The 19208-nt window shown below is 40.9% G+C and overlaps 1 protein-coding gene across 4 annotated transcripts; it reads left to right on the forward strand.

Annotated features, from left to right (window-relative positions):
- The first annotated feature begins 11026 nt into the window (after positions 1–11026).
- LOC126174763 (probable chitinase 10) lies at positions 11027–18883 on the forward strand. Of its 4 annotated transcripts, none has more exons than XM_049921095.1 (3): positions 11027–11091; positions 16950–18082; positions 18392–18883. In XM_049921095.1, the coding sequence occupies exons 1-3, from the start codon at positions 11079–11081 to the stop codon at positions 18740–18742; spliced, it is 1497 nt and encodes a 498-aa protein (XP_049777052.1). In that variant the 5' UTR covers positions 11027–11078; the 3' UTR covers positions 18743–18883. The 4 variants fall into 4 exon arrangements, with proteins under 4 accessions (XP_049777052.1, XP_049777051.1, XP_049777053.1 ...); XM_049921094.1 differs by having other exon boundaries at positions 16950–17798; positions 18108–18883; XM_049921096.1 differs by having other exon boundaries at positions 16950–17464; positions 17774–18883.
- Positions 18884–19208: the final 325 nt, after the last annotated feature.

A 19208-nucleotide genomic window follows, 5' to 3' on the forward strand; every position in this document is an offset into this window, starting at 1 on the left:
ATACTCCGTTAATCTTTCAGCCGTGATGGTTGTAGACTATACAAGAATTGAAATAGACTCGCCGCTGCTAACAGTCAATCTTCCTGGAGGAGTCAAATGAAAACGAGACAGGCGGAAAAAGTAAGTAAACTGTTTATTATTTCAAAAGTAATCGCTATAAGTGTCAACACATTTATCTCTCTGCAAGACCAGAAAGTCAGTACTCCATGGGGAAATGTTGCGGTTGCCTACTGTTACAACCCCAGAGTGATTTTTCTTTTCCAAATTGACTCTATCGACACCCGTCTCATTGTTAATGAATTACGGTAACTACTTTTTCTCGATATTCACGTAATTCTCAGCTTTTGCTGGGAGTGTGCTTTTTGTTGTATTTATTCATTTGTTCCCTTCTTTTATTCTACTGGGTAATCACGAGACTGTTCTACATGCATTTTACCCAAAAGTACGTACTTTCTGAAAAATTAGTCATCCAGCATTTTGAATCTCAGTTTAAAACGAATACTGACAAAAATAATTATTAATGGCATTACAAGTTACATACTGCAATAACACATGAATTCCTATTTTTCAAATTTACCATATTAATGTCACAGAATCGATCAATACAATTTCCCTGAAGATACTTGTTTGAACATGATAGTCCTTTGTTATTAGATGTCACTACATGACAGTAGTCAGTGTTATACCCCAGAGGCAGTGAGTCGTAGAGTTCTTTGTTAACTGTGGGTATTTTAATGGACTAGTAACAGACGGATTATGTTATTAACGTAACTTTATCAAGATTTATGCAAGAAATAAGCAAAGATTTGTGAGCTATATGGTCGTCACAGAGAAGTTCAAATTAGAAAGTGTGGAATTAAAAGAAAATTATTTCAGTAATTTCGTGGTGAGCCTCGGTCCCATTTACGGATTATGTGAATGGAATTTTACCGCCACTTAACACTTACGCCGCAAAAAGAAAAGCTGAATATTCTTTTTCTGTTTTCTGGCACTACCACTGTTATAATTTCCACGCCATTGCAATATATGCAGTTTACATATACAATGAGACGACAAAAATGCATGGGACACCTCCTAATCTCTACTTTTGTCTGGCGAAGTGCAGCAGTTCGACGTGGCATGGACTCAACAAGGCGCTGGGAGACTTCTGCAGAAATTTTGATCCATGCTGCCTCTACAGCCGTCGAGGGCTGCGAAAGTGTCACAGGTGCAGGTTTTGCGCACGAACTGATCTCTCGATATGTCTGATAAATGTTCGATGGGATTCGTGTGGGGCTATCTGGCTGGCCAAATTATTCGCTCGAATTGTCCAGAATGTTCTTCAAACCAATCGCGAACAGTTTTGATCCGGTTACATGGCGCGTTATCATCCATAAATGTTCCATCCTCGTTGAAGTCCATGAATGGCTGCAAACGGCCGTCAAGTAGCCGAACGTAATCATTTCCAAGCAATGGTCGGATCACTTGGATGATAGGAGCGAGTCCACTCCATGTAAACACAATTATGGACGTATCACCATTTGGATAGTGGATTTTTCACGACCTGGGTCCATGGCTTCGTGGAGTCTGCACCACACTCGAACCGTAACGTCAGCCCTCTTTCTTTTTGAGTCATCAGTCTTCTGCCTGATTTGATGTGGCCCAACACCAATTCGGCTTCTGTGGCAACTTCTTCATCTTGGAGTAGCACTCGCAACCAACGTCCTCAAAAAAAATGGTTCAAATGGGTCTGAGCACTATAGGACTTAACATCTGAGGCCACCAGTCCCCTAGAACTTACAACTACTTAAACCTAACTAACCTAAGGACATCACACACGTCCATGCCCGAGGCAGGATTCGAACCTGCGACCGCCAACGTCCTCAATTATTTGCTAGATATATTCCTATCTCTGACTTCCTCTACACTTTTTGCCCTCTACAGCTCACTCTAGTACCATGGAAGTCATCCCTGATTTCTTCAAAGATGTCCTATCATCCTGTCCGTTCCCCTTGTCAGTGTTTTCCACATATTCCTTTCCTCACCAATTACGCAAGAACCTCCTCATTCCTTATCTTATCTGTCCACCTAATTTTTAATATTCGTTTGTAACACCACACTCAAATCCTTCGATTCTCTTCTGTTCCGGTATTCCCACAGTCCATATTTCACTACCATACAATCCTGTGCTCCAAACGTACGTTCTCAGAAATTTCTTCCTCAAATTAAGGCCTATGTTTAATACTAGTAGATTTCTCTGGACCAGGAATGCCCTTTTAGCCAATCCTAGTCTCCTGTTGATGTCCTTGCTCCGTACGCCATTGATTATTTTGCTGCCTCAGTAGTAGAATTCCTTAACTTCACCTACTTCGTGACCATGAATTCTGATGTTAAGTATCTCGATGTTCTCATTCCTGCTACTTCTCATTACTTTCGCCTTTCTTTCCTGACTAATCTCTTTAACTTCAGCCCAATTTTCATCTCTACTACACTGTGATCTGAGTCTGTAACTGAATTAGTCTTTCTCCTCTCTCCCATTCCTTCTCCCAAGCCCTTATTCTCCTGTAACCGTTTCTTCTACTCCTTCCCCTACAAATGCATTCCAATTCCCCATGACTATTATGTTTTCGTATCCCTTTACGTACTTTGTTACCCTTTCAATATCATCATATCCTTTCTCTATCTCTTCATGTTCAGCTTGCCATGTCGGCACGTATACCCGAACTATCATTATCGATGTTGATTTGCTGACGATTCTGGCTAGAACAATCCTATCACTGAACTCAAAATGGTTCAAATGGCTAACTTCTAAGGTCATCAGTCCCCTAGAACTTAGACCTATTTAAACCTAACTAACCTAAGGACATCACACACACCCATGCTCGGGGCAGGACCGTAGCGGTCGCGCGGTTCCAAACTGTAGCGCCTAGAACCGCTCGGCCACCCGGGCTGGCTCACTGAACTGTTCACAGTAACACACAGTCTCCTCTTCCTTCCTATTCATAACGAATCCTACTCCCATTATAAGATTTTCTGCAGCTGTTGATATTACGCTATACTCAGCTGACCATAAATCATTGTCTTCTTTCCATTTAACTTCACTGACCCTCAAAAACTCAGATCGAGCCTCTGTATTTCCCTTTTCAGACTTTCTAACTTCCATATCACGTTCAAGCTACTGACATTCCACGCCCTGACTCGCAGAACGTTATCCTGTCGTTGGTTATTCAGTCTTTTTCTCATGGCCACTTCTCCGTAGGTAGTACCCTCCTGGAGATCCGAATGGGTGATGATTCGGTAATATTTTCCCAATGGACAAAAAATCTTAGGAAGTTCTGGTCTTACGTTAAGTCAGTAAGTGGATCGATACAGCTTATCCAGACACTCTGGGCTGATAATGGCATTGAAACAGAGAATGACACGCGGAAAGCTGAAATATTAAACACCTTTTTCCAAAGCTGTTTCACAGAGGAAGACCGCACTGCAGTTCCTTCTCTAAATACTCTCACGAACGAAAAAAATGGCTGACATCAAAATGTGTGTCCAAGGAATAGAAAAGCAACTGAAATCACTCAACAGAGGAAAGTCCACTGGACTTGACGGGATACCAATTCGATTCTACACACAGTACGCGAAAGAACTTGCCCCCCTTCTAACAGCCGTGTACTGCAAGTCTCTAGAGGAACGGAAGGTTCCAAATAATTGGAAAAGAGCACAGGTAGTTACAGTTTTCAAGAAGGGTCGTCGAGCAGATTCGCAAAACTATAGGCCTGTATCTCTGACATCGATCTGTTTAGAACTTGTTTTTTGCTCGCGTATCATGTCATTTCTGGAAACCCAGAATCTACTCTGTAGGAATCAATATGGATTCCGGAAACAGCGATCGTGTGAGACACAACTCGCTTTATTTGTTCATGAGATCCAGAAAATGTTAGATACAGGCTCCCAGGTAGATGCCATTTTCCTTGACTTCCGGAAGGCGTTCGGTACAGTTCCGCACTGTCGCCTGATAAACAAAGTAAGAGCGTACTGAATATCAGACCAGCTGTGTGGCTGGATTGAAGAGTTTTTAGCGAACAGAACACAGCATGTTGTTCTCAATGGAGAGACGTCTACAGACGTTAAAGTAACCTCTGGCGTGCCACAGGGGAGTGTTGTGGGACCATTGCTTTTCACAATATATATAAATGACCTAGTAGATAGTGTCGGAAGTTCCATGCGGCTTTTCGCGGATGATGCTGTAGTATACAGAGAAGTTGTAGCATTAGTAAATTGCAGGGAAATGCAGGAAGATCTGCAGCGGATAGGCACTTGGTGCAGGGAGTGGCAACTGACCTTTAACATAGACAAATGTAATGTATTGCGAATACATAGAAAGAAGGATCCTTTATTGTATGATTTATATAATAGCAGAACTAACACTGGCAGCAGTTACTTCTGTAAAATATGTGGGAGTATGCGTACGGAACGATTTGAAGTGGAATGATCATATAAAATTATTTGTTGGTAAGGCGGGTGCCAGGCTGAGATTAATTGGGAGAGGCGTTAGAAAATGTAGTCCATCAACAAAGAAGGTGGCTCACAAAACACTCGTTCGACCTATACTTGAGTATTGCTCATCAGTGTGGGATCCGGACCAGGTCGGGCTGACAGAGGAGATAGAGAAGATCCAAAGAAGAGCGGCGCGTTTCGTCATAAGGTTATTTGGTAAGCTTGATAGCGTTACGGAGATGTTAAGCAAACTCAAGTGGCAGACTCTGCAAGAGAGGCGCTCTGCATCGCGGTGTAGCTTGCTGTCCAGGTTTCGAGAGGGTGCGTTTCTGGATGAGGTCTCGAATATATTGCTTCCCGGTACTTATACCTCCCGAGGAGATCACGAATGTAAAATTAGAGAGATTCGAGCACGCACGGAGGCTTTCCGGCAGTCGTTTTCTCCGCGAACCATACGCGACTGGAACAGGAAAGGGAGGTAATGACAGTGGCACGTAAAGTGCCCTCCGACACACTCCGTTGGGGGTAGATGTACATGGAGGGATAATCACGACTTTTTTAAAAAATTACAGTCTCTTACCAACTTAAATCGGGACTCATCTGACCAGGCCACAGTTTTCGAGTCGTGTAGGGTCCAATCGATAAGGTCACGAGCCCTGGAGTGAAGCTGAAGCGATGTCGTGCTGTTAGCAAAACCACTCACGTCGGTCATGTGCTGGCGTAGGGCATTAACTCCAGATGTTGCCGCATTGTCCTAACGGATACGTTCATTATACGTTCAACATTGAAATCTGCGATTATTTCACCCAGTACTGCTTGTCTGTCAACTTTGACAACGTTACGCTAACGCCGCTGCTCTCGTACGTTAAGCAAAGGCCGTCGGTCAATGCGTTGTCCGTAGTGAGAGGTATTGACTGAAATTTGATATTCTCGAGAAACTTTTGACACTAAGGATCTCAGAATATTAAATTCCCTGGCGATTTCCGAAATAGGATGTCCCTTGCGTCTAGCTCCACAAAGACGGAAGAATGCCACTGCGTTCCCGTCTTGCTCTACCGATATAGTGCTCCCTCCAAGATGATGTGTTTGCTACTGCTTCAAAGTACGGGTGATGTGAATGAACAAAAGAAGTTTGTCACCGAGAAAAACGTGATGTCCCAAATAGTGCACTGCTTCACAACGTATTTCCATTCTCTCCAGTCGATTCAGAAGAAGTTTCTAAAGGCCGTCTGATGAATTATTTGTAACGGATATTAGTAGTGTACTGCAACTGTAAGAAATACGTGGCACTGTCCTTAAAACATGCTATTTTTTTAATATTTAAACCACATGGCAAAAATACGTGTTTAAAGCTGATTGGACGCCTTTGTAACTGACCACTTGCATGTCTTCCGATCTGCTAATGTAAGCATAGGCATGCGAAAAAATATTATCGATGTCAGGCGAGAGATACATACCACTTAAATTAATGAGAGATGGTACTTATCCCCCATAGTACGCGAAACAGGGCAGAACACTGTTGCAGAAGCAACGAAAAAAGCATGCGACATTTAAAAGAACGCGAAATCCTCAAAATTGATCAACTTTATAGAAGCTCTAAATTTATAGTCAATTTCAGTGCGAGATGCTTCGAACAGTTTCTACAACGACATCTGGCAGAAAACGCTAATAGATTCTCGTCATACACAAAGTACACCAGAACCAAGACGCAATCAACACCTATACTGCACGATAACAATGGCTCCCTCACTGATAACAGTGACAGTAAAGAAAAGTTACTAAATATGGTTTTCCAGAACTTCTCCACGAAAGAAGACGAAGTAAACATTCCAGAATTCGAATCATGAACAACTGACAATATGAGTCACTTACTAGATATCCTCTGTGTAACGAAGCAGCTGGAATCATTTGATAAAGGCAAGACCTCCGGTTTAGATTGTACGTGAATCAAGTTCATTTCAGAATATGTTGATTCAATAGCTCCATGCGTACCAATCATGTACAACCGCTCGCTCGTTAAAATATCCGTACCTAAAGCCTGCAAGTTACACAAGTCACACCAATACTCAAGAAAGGCAGTAGATGTTATCCATTGAACTACAGACCCACATTACTAACGTCGATTTGCAGTAGGATTAATGAAACATATACTGTGTTCGAACCTTATCAATTATTTCAAAGGAGACGATTTATTGACGTACTGTCAGCACAGATTCAGAAAATATCGTTCTTGTTAAACAAAACTAGCTTATTATTCTCGCGAAATAATGAGTAATATCGACTGCAGATGTCGGACTGTCATCGAATAAAACAGAAGTAATATCTGGCAGTCCCGAAGACAGTATTACACGCTCCGCTAGTGTTTCTGATGTACATAAACGATATAGGAGACAATCTGAGCAACCCTCTTAGATTGTTTGCAGATGAAGCAGTCAATTATTGTCTTTTAAGTCATCACATGATCAAGACCAATTACAAAATGATGTAGACAAGATGTCTGTATGGTGCGGAAAGTGTCAATTAACTGTAAATAATGAAAAATATGAAATCATCCGCATGAGTACTACAAGAAATCCATTACATTTCGGTTACACGAGAGATGACACAAATCTAAAGACTGTAGATCTGAAAATTCAACTACACATTTAGGAATTACAATTACAAATAACTTAAATTGGAACTACCACGTAGCTGATGTTGTGGATAAAGCAGGTCAAAGACTTTGATTTATTGCCAGAACATTAGAGAGCGCAACAAGTCTACTAAAGGGACTGCTTGCACCAGGCCTGTCTGCCCTCGGACAATGAAAAAGTTCAAAGAAGGGAATCTCATTTTATAAAATAGGGGAGGGAGTACCACGGACATGATACGTGAACTGAGATGACAATTCTTACAACAAAAGATTTGTTCGTTACGGCTGGATCTTCTTGGGAGATTTCAATCACTGACTTTATCTTCTGGTTGCGAAAATATTCTCTTGGTGCCTACCTACAACGGGGGACATGATTGTCACGACAGAACAAGAGAAATCAGAGCTCGCAATGAAAGGTTTAAGTTCTCGTTTTTCGCTTACGCCGTTGGAGAGTGGAGAGGTAGAGAAATTGTTTGAAGGTGGTTCTATGAACCCTCTGCCAGGAATTTTGTTGTGAATTGAAGAGTAATCACGTAAATGTAATGTAGATGTAGACATCAGATACATAGACACAAATAAATTTCGGAATCAAATTAACAAAAGAAGCATCATTTTGACCATCAGCAGAAATGTTATACAACAGTTATGTAGTAAATCTGTTCAGTATCATACTGTGTTCCCTAAGACACACCGAATGTGCACTAGTGGATATCCAACGGTCAAAACCAGTGACACGTTTATTTACTATTCTCCTTTCGGGAATGTATATTGTAGCCCTATTAGTAATTTTCTGGAAAGAACTCCACTAATAGTGCAAATTATTAAAACAAGTAACAGGTTTAAACGCACGTCAATTTCTGGGATATTTCATCGTTTTTAAATACGTGGTAGTTACGATAGAGTATGGCAGTTTTCTACAAAAGTAAGTTCTTTATCGGGGCTCACTAGAAAATGTTGATAATACGGTATGATGGATCAGGTTATTAAATAATTGTTTTTTTTATTTATTTTTTAATGAGGATGTCGTTGACCACACGAATCACGTTTATGTTGAGGCGAATCAGTTAACTCATCGTCAACGAAAAGTCTTTTACCAGCAAGTTAGTTGTTATCATATGGGCACCTTATAATGGAGCTTTGATTCTTAACCGTAATGCAGTTTCCTGTCATCTCAACAACCGATAATTGTGCTTATAGTTGACTTTCGTTGATAGTCACATGTAGTGCAGATGGATTTCGAATCAGATCCCGCGTTGAAACTGCTACGAGGTATCTACAAGCTTTCTTATATCAGAGGTCATCATCAAGGGCAGCTAATTTTGCGTATCAATTAGAATTATGCTCCTGTGCACTAAAAGTTTCAAATTTAATATTGCGAGATGTTTGCTCTAGGAAAAGAAACTGTGAAAATTGACTTGTCGAAGACCAAGATACGTACAGGAATCTTTCGAAAACTCCTAAAATCTAGCAAAGCATAAATTATGATGAATAACAGTTTGTGTATGTACGTTTGTGTATGTGCAACTTGTAGATAGCTGAGACTCAAACTCTCTCGTTAAAGCATTTGCAGCAAAAACGGCTGTTTCGTTATGTCCTACTGAAAAACTCCGAACGATCGAATCAAATGCGATTTCATGCTTAACGTGTTAGGCTGAAAGAAGAAAATCCCCGAAGTATTTCCCTTCTCTAATTCTCCCTACACAGCCGTGAACCTGGGAGTGTTTTCAGTAGATCTTTTGCGTGATTCGTAAACTTCACCTTCTTTGAAGGTAAAATGGTGCCGATAGTGTCTTGTATTTTTTTTTCCCTTCCACATTACTTAGAGCCCTCAGTGCCTGAGGCTACAGCGTAATGTAGTGTCCAATGCGCTACTCTGTTTTGGAAAAATGGAGTTCGTATGCTCCGGTCTGTTCGTACACGGATTATGCATTTTTTCCTTTGCGTTTCGTCGCAAAGTTTCAAAAATTGGCACTGCTGAGGTACGTTGATAAAACATTTGCGGTAAAGTCCGTGGCACTCAATCCGTAAACTGGGTTCTGGCCTGACTGAAGGTAGAGTGCACCAGTTCCATCTGCAGCGGCATTATGTGGGGTAGGGTGGTTAGTCGACCGTCATTCCACCTTTTAGGGCGATGTTACACTATAAAATGTACTGGACGATGTTGTTTCGTACAGTATATGGGACTCAGTGTGACAAGGAACTTTCGTCAAATGTCGCCTAACGTCCAGTTTATTTGCTCAAATCCAGCGCTTCGCCTTAGATCTGATCAAAGAAATTGTTCCTCTTCTGTTTCCCTCAATGAGAAATGTAACCACTAGGAGCGCTTGCATCGCTGTAGCTGTCTGACATCCGATGTTTATTAACATGTCTTCGAAATTAACATGGTGTGTCGCATCTACGACGAAATTGATAGAGGTGTACGGGGCAGATGAAGCACTGTATCCCGAATACAAAAACACAATATGAAGAAACGAGAGCTGTAAGAAAATTGTTATGGCCATTAACCATAGAGTACGTTCAGGATGTATCCACAGGGTATAAAACAGAAAATCTACAACTTTTGTAGAAATAAAAATATTTTAATGGCCTTAGTAAGTACTAAATAGGTATTTGCCTTCAGCTTCAAACATTTCTGGTATTCCTTTTTGTCAATGTGCACAGCGGTATTCGAGCGCTGTATTGTAGAGTACCTCTCTCTTGCTGCAAGAAATAGCGATGTTACGGTGTATCTGCTGATATAGATAAGCCACTTTCTTGAGCACGTATTGAAATGTACTCTCGTTTATTCGCAAGTAAGTTTCATACGACTTTACATTCTTGACTTGCAGCTTCCGTGAACAAATTTTGTTGGAGGCTTTTATTATCTCCCCGTGAAACGACTCTGTTTCTCTTCCAAATGCAAACATAATCCAATCGTAATACACAGTTCCAGGCCACAATAAAAAGTCATTGTCCATCATTCTGAAACTCTGACGAAATATTGGATGAGAGTGTAATTCCACCCTTTTGCTCCGCGTGAAACATCTTTGTCCAGTATTTGATTGGATTTTTTTGTCTAACAAACTTGATTGTATAATGGCCCCTCATCCGCTGGAATGATCTCCCTTAACTCAAACTGATAACAGGGCGAGTGGACAGGTGTTCATCCTGGACGGACAGGAACGAGAAGAAATCCCCACTCCCACTCAGGATTGAACCCGAGATATCTCGGAATGGAGTCCAGAACTCAACTTGCTAGACCGTCACGTCTACTAAAAGATTTATGAGAATAGTTATCTACCTTAATACGTCTGATGAAGGAACAATTAGTGTGGAGAATAACTTAAGTCAATGGCGTCTTTAAGCTAGACACGTTGTTAAACTACTGTGAATATTAAAAAATCATCCCGACAATTATTGTTACATTTTATAAAAAATAGGTACGTTTTATAAAAAAGTATGATCGTACATTGCATAAACCCATGCAGCTGCATGTTATTCCTCTTTCCAACATCCAATAAGTTAACTGCATATCCATTATTCCTTTGAATCATAACCGACTTCCAGGTACATATCAAAATGTTGAAATGTTACATAATAACAGAAATATCTGATATGCGTGAAGAACAGCAATCTTTATTTCCGTCATGCGCAATCAATACGTGCTTGTGGTGGGGTCAACTGCTGTAACTAAGCGCATAGTGCATTTCCCAGCCAAATATATCCCCGTATCTCCGTACGTAATGAGATGACGTGAGATACAATCTAAAGAGCGTGTCAAAGAATGGGCGTATTGCTTTCGCACTGTAACCTTCCGAAATTTGGCATTTCCCGTTCGTGGCATACCACCTGTTGCACTTTGCGAGATAAGATCAAGATAACTCGTTTCACTGTGATAATTCCATACGCGCTGTGATATATAAGCTCTAGCCGCCACTGGTTATCCATAGTAGGCGCATTCGCTTAGAACCGACGAAATCTCCGACGCGTTTCCGACATGAATCTACGAGGTGAGTTACAGCAATAGCTTATTTTACCGTCTGTGTTTGTGTTTGCCTCTGCTATCTTTCAAAGGGTTCCCTATACAGATGTGTTAGACATGCACTAGGGATCGACTCTATACCACATACATTTCTGTGTCTGTTTATTGAGGATCCCCAAGGGGATTGCCACTGGGAATAGGGTGCAACGTTTTCATGTTTCTTGTGTACTTCGTATCTGCAGAAAGTTTACCACTTGTGACCTGTTTTCAGATTTGTTGATTAATAACTATAATTAAAGCAACATTCAGTTAATTAAGAGATGAAATAACAAATTAGAACAATGTTAGATAGAACTTATGGTTTCGTTACTTAAAGTCACAAATTTATTAGCAGCTATGACTTACTGAGTGCTTATTGGATGTTCTGTGATTGAGACCACTCGGTTTAGTTTCTTATTCTACTACTCTGGTATTTGACAGAAGTTTTTCCTGTAGCATGGAAAGCATTATTTTTATTCATTTATTAAACTATAATTTTGCCTAGATGGGTCATATAAGGCACTATTTTGCGACAGAATTTCACTGTTAATAAACGTTAAGCATTGCAGTTTTGGATGTTAAACAAACTCCATCTAGTTTTGACTTGTAGTTCCGTATTAATTGCATAATACTTTACTACACAGAACTTGAGTAATTTTCTTCTGTAATTCTGCTGCTGACTCGATTGTTAATTTGTTATAAAATTCTCTGCTCATCCACTTCTATAGGAGCTCTGCAATAATGTTAAGTTTTACAAACACTTCATTAAATTAAAGGTGTTTCTTCTTAAATGTGTAGTTTAACAGGTATTATAGTTTCGTATGTCGCTGAGTTTTTCTAAAGAGTTATCCAACCCACATTTGCTCATAGCATTGTGATGACTCATCCTGTGGACTTCTATGCATAATTGTACCTGAGAAGAGCTATTGGACGTAATGTACACAATAATGGATTTATCATTGTGCTTAAAGCAGCGGTAACAGCATTAAAAGACTTTACTTCGAATGACTCAGAAAATAAACGACTATCCCAATGCTCTCATCTCAATTTCTGCATTTCTTTACCCTGAATCGTAAGATAAAGTTAGGAAATCTTTTTAGAATGTTGAACATTTCAAGAGCCGAAATTATTGTTGTTGCTATTGTGGTCTTCACTCTGAAGACTGGTTTGTTGTAGTTCTCCGTGCTATTCTACCTTGTGCAAGCCTCTTCAACTCTGAATAACTGCTGCGGCCTATATCCTTCTGAATCAGCTTGTTATATTCATTTCTTGGTCTCATCCTACGACTTTTACTCCTCCCCCCCCCCTCCACCCCACCGCTAAACTGGATACCCCTTGATGTCTCAGAATGTGGCCTAACAACAGGTCCCTTTTTTTAGTCTAGCTGAACCACAAATTTCTTTTCTCCGCAGTTGTATTCGGTACCTCGTAACTGGTTACGAGATCTATCTATTTAACCTTCGGCAGTCTTCTGTAGTACATTTCGTAAGCTTCTATATAGAAAGCTTATAGCTGTTTATCGTCACATAGCTACACTCCGTACAAATACGTCCAGAAGAAGCTTCCAAACACTTAAATCTATATACTCTTCTTTATAAACGCTTTTTTGCCATTATCAGTATACTTTTTATATACTCTCTACTATAGCCATCAACATTTATTTTGCTGCCTGAATAACAAAACTTATCGTCTACTTTCAGTGTCTCGTTTCCCAATCTAATTCCATCAGCACCACTCGATTGATTTCGACTTCATTCGATTATCCATGTCTTGCTTTTGTTAAAATTAATTTTATACCCTCCTGTCAAGACACTGTCTATTCTGTTCAACTGCTCTTCCAAGTCCCCCTCTCATGCCCCTGGGCCCTTATAACTGCCTTTTGGTTTCTGTACAATTATTAAATAGAGTTTCGCTTCCTTCAGAATTTCAAAGAGAATACTCGAGTCAACTCGGTCAAAACCTTTCTCTAAGCTTGCAAATGCTTAATTATTATCAATGAAAAATATTTAAGTTTTGCTCATCATTGTATAAGATTAATTTTTTTTTTATTTCTGTTCAAGTTACTGTTTAACTCTGGGCTTGGCACGCCTTTTTCAAGCACCACTTTGGTTTTAATATACTCATAGCAGCAGTGAATTCATTCCTCTCATTACATCTAACTGCTGTTTTTCCTAATCCGTGCATTAATTGTATGTGTCGACTTTAGGGGTGTGAGCTAACATTTAACGACTGGAACAGGTGAACTAATTAACCGTGACTGTTAGATTGCTTTATGTAATACTGTTTCTTTCACACGGTTACTTTATTTCAACAAAGGTTGATTGTGAATTCTGTTTAAAGATACTATAGCATTTGAAAGAACACCACATTCATTCTACAAAGGTCCACTGGAGCCTTCCTGTAGCATTGTAGAATTTAATGGCTGCTTTTGCTCTACATTACTCGTCAAACTTGTGTTTCACATAGTACATTAGAAACTATTTAAGTTGAATTAGATGGTTGTAGCTAGAAAATGATGTAGATAGTCAGTAGTTTGGTTTTCGTAACAAACGTGTGGATCTGAATTATATTTTCTGTAAATGAGGATTGTTTACTTAGGACAGATTATTTGTCGTCATTCCTTGCTCCATCGTGGGTCAGCCTTAGCAACTAAACAGCAAACACTAAGCATACACCGAATGATTGAAAAATTTTCTGGTTTTCTTGTATAATCACCACTGACACAGTCATTCCTTTTAATGATAGATGGAAAACATTTAATGATGTAATCCAAAAGTCCGTAATTATGACTGTGAAATATCAAATTGTTCCAAAGCCCTAGAACTCTGGGAAAACTCTTAGAAATTTGGTATCTGTTTCACACGCAATATATTTTCTATCTTGCCAACTATCTTGGTAAATTGTTACTTAGGGTTGCTGTATTATTTAAACCAATAATTAGAAAGGTTTCCTATTTGCTGCGCTGTTCATACTAGTTTATTTTTTTATTTTTCTTGTTCTGTCTTGTATTTATGTTATCGACGAGGATTTATATTTCTGTTTACAAACATGAAACGTACATAATGAATAGTTTTCATAGTTTCCATCATGAAGACGGGCTCACCTGCATTAGTTTCAAACACGTGTTACACCCTATGGAATTCATAATTTTGAAAGTATTTGTGATATTATATGGCCGTATGAATACCCCAGTTATGACTTTTTGAGGGATCCCGTGCTTTTGTCTTAAAATATGAAGCGTTTGGTCTGGTTTTGTACCGCTATCTTTTCAGGAAAATACGATGTAACAAACGTTTCTGATATTAAACGTTCTTCAACAGCGGCGACTGTAGAGATCTCGTGTCAATCCGAGCCTAATTCTGGCTTCCCGACAGCGAGTAACGTCTTTGTTGTAGTGATCTTACTGCCGTTGATAGGCAGTACTAGCAATGGGAGTTTTAATAATCTTCACTGAAAGTTTTTAACACCTAAATGCCAATATGATTGGCTAAACAGTTAACACGACAGGGACAGCATTATCATACCATTATTCGTAATCCATTTAAAGTTTACTTGAAGTTACAATGAGCGTCCGAACTTACATACCTTTGGATGTAGCTCACTCCATACATTTACAGTATCTTGAAACTGATCTAGAAGTTAACCGGAATTGCTGTACGAAAGTGAGTGATCACAGAGGAGACAGTGGTTTTCAAGGCCTTCCTCATGCGCAATACACTCTGGACACAGATCACTTTAAAACGATCCGCCTAATGTGAAAGAGGTCTTGGAACGATCTCGATTTTTCAGCTACGAATGTAAGGAGGAAAAATAAGATTATTTGTATTTTATATTACCTAAAACTATCAGACAAGGACAGATTGTTTCTCACCATAAATACGACACATTGGGTAGCAGACAGGCTGTTACATTTTTAGATTTCAGCCAAAGCCTTCTCTATAAAGGGAAACACACCCACACACATTCATTCACACAAAATAGCACACCTCAAGCACACATAAGAGCCACGCCCATCAGCTTGGACTAGCATTCTGGAATTCCAGCTAGAGCAGCTGGATACGGCGGTCATGTGTGAGTGCGGCGTCCTAGCTTGTGTGAATGAATTCGTGTTTGTGTCTGTCTGTGTGTGTGTGTGTGTGTGAGAGAGAGAGAGAGAGAGAGAGTGTGTGTGTTTGTGTGCGTGTATGTATGTGGGTATTTCGTTTTCGGAAGAGGGCATTGGCCGAATGCTAAACATGTAATATTCTTTTCGTTGTGCCTGTCTTCAACTTATCCTTTCATCTTTAAGGTGGGAAGCTGCCCATCCTTTTGCGTATATTGCTGATATTCCAACCAAGAGTTTCTATGACTATCAGACAGGTATATAAAGGTTTCCTGCAGTGCTGTGTACCGTCAGTTTGTGGTTTCAGAAAATAACCCATAAAACACTTTTGTCTTCGTAAGACAGACCACCTGAGCAAGTAAATTTTGCAACAGTCTGATCAGAATTAGATGTTAGATTACGCCATTTAATGTTACATAACTGGATTTTTCCATAGTTATCAAAAATTACTGAGCTGTGTGTAACGGCCAGTATTTAAACTTGATGAAAACTAACTCAGCAATTCTCACGCTTCGCATTTGCATCAACAAGCACGTTTTCAAACTTTTTCGCAGAATTCATCTCGGGCTCACAGTGAAACACTAACGGAAGGACATTCTTTTTCTGCCAGAGAGATGTACGGGAATAGTGACATTAACATAGCGTTACAGTTAATATTTTAGTAATGGGAAGAGTAATTCAGTTTGGTATCTTCGAATACAAGCTGACGGTATAGTTTGGCATTGAAATAGACTTATTCCTGACAGACTAAAAAAATCCATTCGTAGAGTCCAACTGTGAAAGTGTTTACTGGTCATGGATTCACTGGAAAGGCGGAAACAGAAGGGGGTTGGTGCTCGGTTGGTCCATCGTGTGTTAATCGTGCCCCAGGGATAATGCCACATTGCGAACACTTTAAGAAACATCGATGGAATTGGTTGGGTACAGGTTTAGACATCCTAACTGTGCTGTGTATTAGTAAAAACTGTCAGTTCTCTGCTCCTGTGCCGTCTAGGAAAGCCTTAGCCACTGCAGTTGGGTGCAGTTGAGGAACTTTTTGTTATAAGAAATAGTGATCTTACGTTACCTTTTAAAATTTTCAAGAAAATAATCCAGCTTTTTCCATAGCTGACAAGTTTAATTCGTATCACAAGACTTTAAAGAGACAACAGCACATAATGGAATGCTGCATATATGACATTAATGTTTGGTTTCTTGCTGCCCTATCTATTTAGTGTATATAGGCATCAGAATCCTTTATTCTGTTGTTTCATTACATTAAACTTTCGTCAACTGCACGTCATTCTCCACCAGCTTTCCTCTGTTCTGCTGCACAAAATACGTGTATCATGAGAAGCCTTGTCGGGACTCCGGAATTAAAACGTATAGCTCCAGGACTTTACCAGCATACTGTGGAGCCATGGTCACTGGAATTTTTGTTTAAAGTAAAACGATCTGTTATGGCTTCATAGAAGCCATACATAACTTGTATTATTCGTTCTACAAATATATGGAGAAATAATTACCAATAACTGTTTATAAACCAGGAAGGCTGTTGGGTACAGGGTGCCCTCTGCATAACAGCAGAGGGCAAAACATACTTGTTCAGCGGCTTAATGACCACGACAATTCCATAATTCGTTTTGAGTCATAGTATAGAAAATTTACTGTTGTGTATAAAGTATGCTGTTAATAACGAGTAAATTTGAACAAACAGAATGTCTCTCAGCGAAAGATAGTTAACGTTGACATTTTTTCTTTTTCAGCAAGTGTGTTAACGACCGTGTTGGTCGTAATTGCTACTGCTGCCGTCCACGCATCACCTGTAGGCGTCTGTCCGCCAGTAGACCCAGTGGATCACACAGACCATCTACCAGACAGCCAAAACTGTTCACTTTTCTACAAATGTGATCACGCAGCTCCTGTACTGTTTGTATGTCCTGACGGGTTGCACTTCAACCCTACACTGGAAGTCTGTGACTGGCCAGATAATGCAGGTTGCACAGGTGGATCAGCACCAACCTCAGCTCCCAGCTCCACAGCAGCTCCTACAAGCGCTGCCACTACAGCTCCTCCAACATCAGCTCCTAGCTCCACAGCTAAACCTGCTCCATCAGGAGACTGCCCAGCTGTCGGCACATGCCCACAAAATGAAGATGAGAATTCTATTGCCAAACACCTTCCTCATGCCTCAAACTGCAGTCAGTTCTGCAAATGTGACCATGGTAAACCCGTGACATTCGACTGTCCTGCTGGACTTCACTTCAATCCTACTCTGGAGGTATGTGACTGGCCAGAAAATGCAGGTTGCACAGGTGGATCAGCATCAACTTCGGCTCCCAGCTCCACAGCAGCTCCTACAAGCGCTGCCACTACAGCTGCTCCAACATCAGCTCCAAGCTCGACAGCTAAGCCTGCTCCATCAGGAGACTGCCCAGCTGTCGGCACATGTCCACAAAATGAAGATGAGAATTCTATTGCTAAGCACCTTCCGCATGCCTCAAACTGCAGTCAGTTCTGCAAATGTGACCATGGGAAACCAGTAACTTTCGACTGTCCTGCTGGACTTCACTTCAACCCTACTCTGGAGGTATGTGACTGGCCAGAAAATGCAGGTTGTGCAGGTGGATCAGCATCAACTTCGGCTCCCAGCTCCACTGCTGCACCGACAAGTGCTGCCACTACAGCTGCTCCTACATCAGCTCCAAGCTCCACAGCTAAACCTGCTCCATCAGGAGACTGCCCAGCTGTCGGCACATGCCCACAAAATGAAGATGAGAATTCTATTGCCAAACACCTTCCTCATGCCTCAAACTGCAGTCAGTTCTGCAAATGTGACCATGGGAAACCCGTGACATTCGACTGTCCTGCTGGACTTCACTTCAATCCTACTCTGGAGGTATGTGACTGGCCTGAAAATGCAGGTTGCGCGGGTGGATCAGCATCAACTTCAGCTCCCAGCTCCACAGCTGCTCCTACAAGTGCTGCCACTACAGCTGCTCCAACATCGGCTCCAAGCTCAACAGCTAAGCCTGCTCCATCAGGAGATTGCCCAGCTGTCGGCACATGTCCACAAAATGAAGATGAGAATTCTATTGCTAAGCACCTTCCGCATGCCTCAAACTGCAGTCAGTTCTGCAAATGTGACCATGGTAAACCAGTGACATTCGACTGTCCTGCCGGACTTCACTTCAACCCTACTCTGGAGGTATGTGACTGGCCAGAAAATGCAGGTTGCGCAGGTGGATCAGTATCAACTTCGGCTCCCAGCTCCACTGCTGCACCGACAAGCGCTGCCACTACATCTGCTCCAACATCAGCACCAAGCTCAACAGCTAAACCTGCTCCATCAGGAGACTGCCCAGCTGTTGGCTCCTGTCCACAGAATGAAGATGAGAACTCTATTGCTAAGCATCTTCCCCATGCATCCGACTGCACCAAGTTCTGCAAATGTGACCATGGGACACCTGTCACATTCGACTGTCCTGCTGGACTTCACTTCAACCCTACTCTGGAAGTGTGTGACTGGCCATACCGTGCTGGATGTGCAAGTAAATAAGGATCAACTGCATCCTCTAGCTCATCTACAGCTTGATCAACAAGGACTGCCACTACAGGGTGTACAACTTCAGCTGCACTTTAACTGCTGTACCTAGGAGCTCCATCATATCAGACTCTTGTAAGACAGTTGGATCACGTCTTGTGTCCCTATTGTTAAGTGTCTTTCATACAGAACCAACTGCGGTGTATATTGTAGACGATTGAGTAATAACTAAGAATGTCTTGGTGGACTTCATTTCAGTCTAAAATTGCAAGTGTGTGACTGTCCTTGTGCTGCTTGTGAATCAGTGAAAAGTGCATATATATGTGAACTGTGTATTACTTAGGAATTTTCCATGCACTTATAATCATGTAATGTACATATTTGTTTCATTACCCATAATAAAGTCATACGTTTAATGCTGTTAAACTCATATTGTGTCCCTTTTCATTGACATAGACGGAACATGTCAGGTATATTGAAA

The sequence above is a fragment of the Schistocerca cancellata genome, chromosome 3 (assembly GCF_023864275.1).
Source record: "Schistocerca cancellata isolate TAMUIC-IGC-003103 chromosome 3, iqSchCanc2.1, whole genome shotgun sequence".
NCBI lineage: Eukaryota > Metazoa > Arthropoda > Insecta > Orthoptera > Acrididae > Schistocerca > Schistocerca cancellata.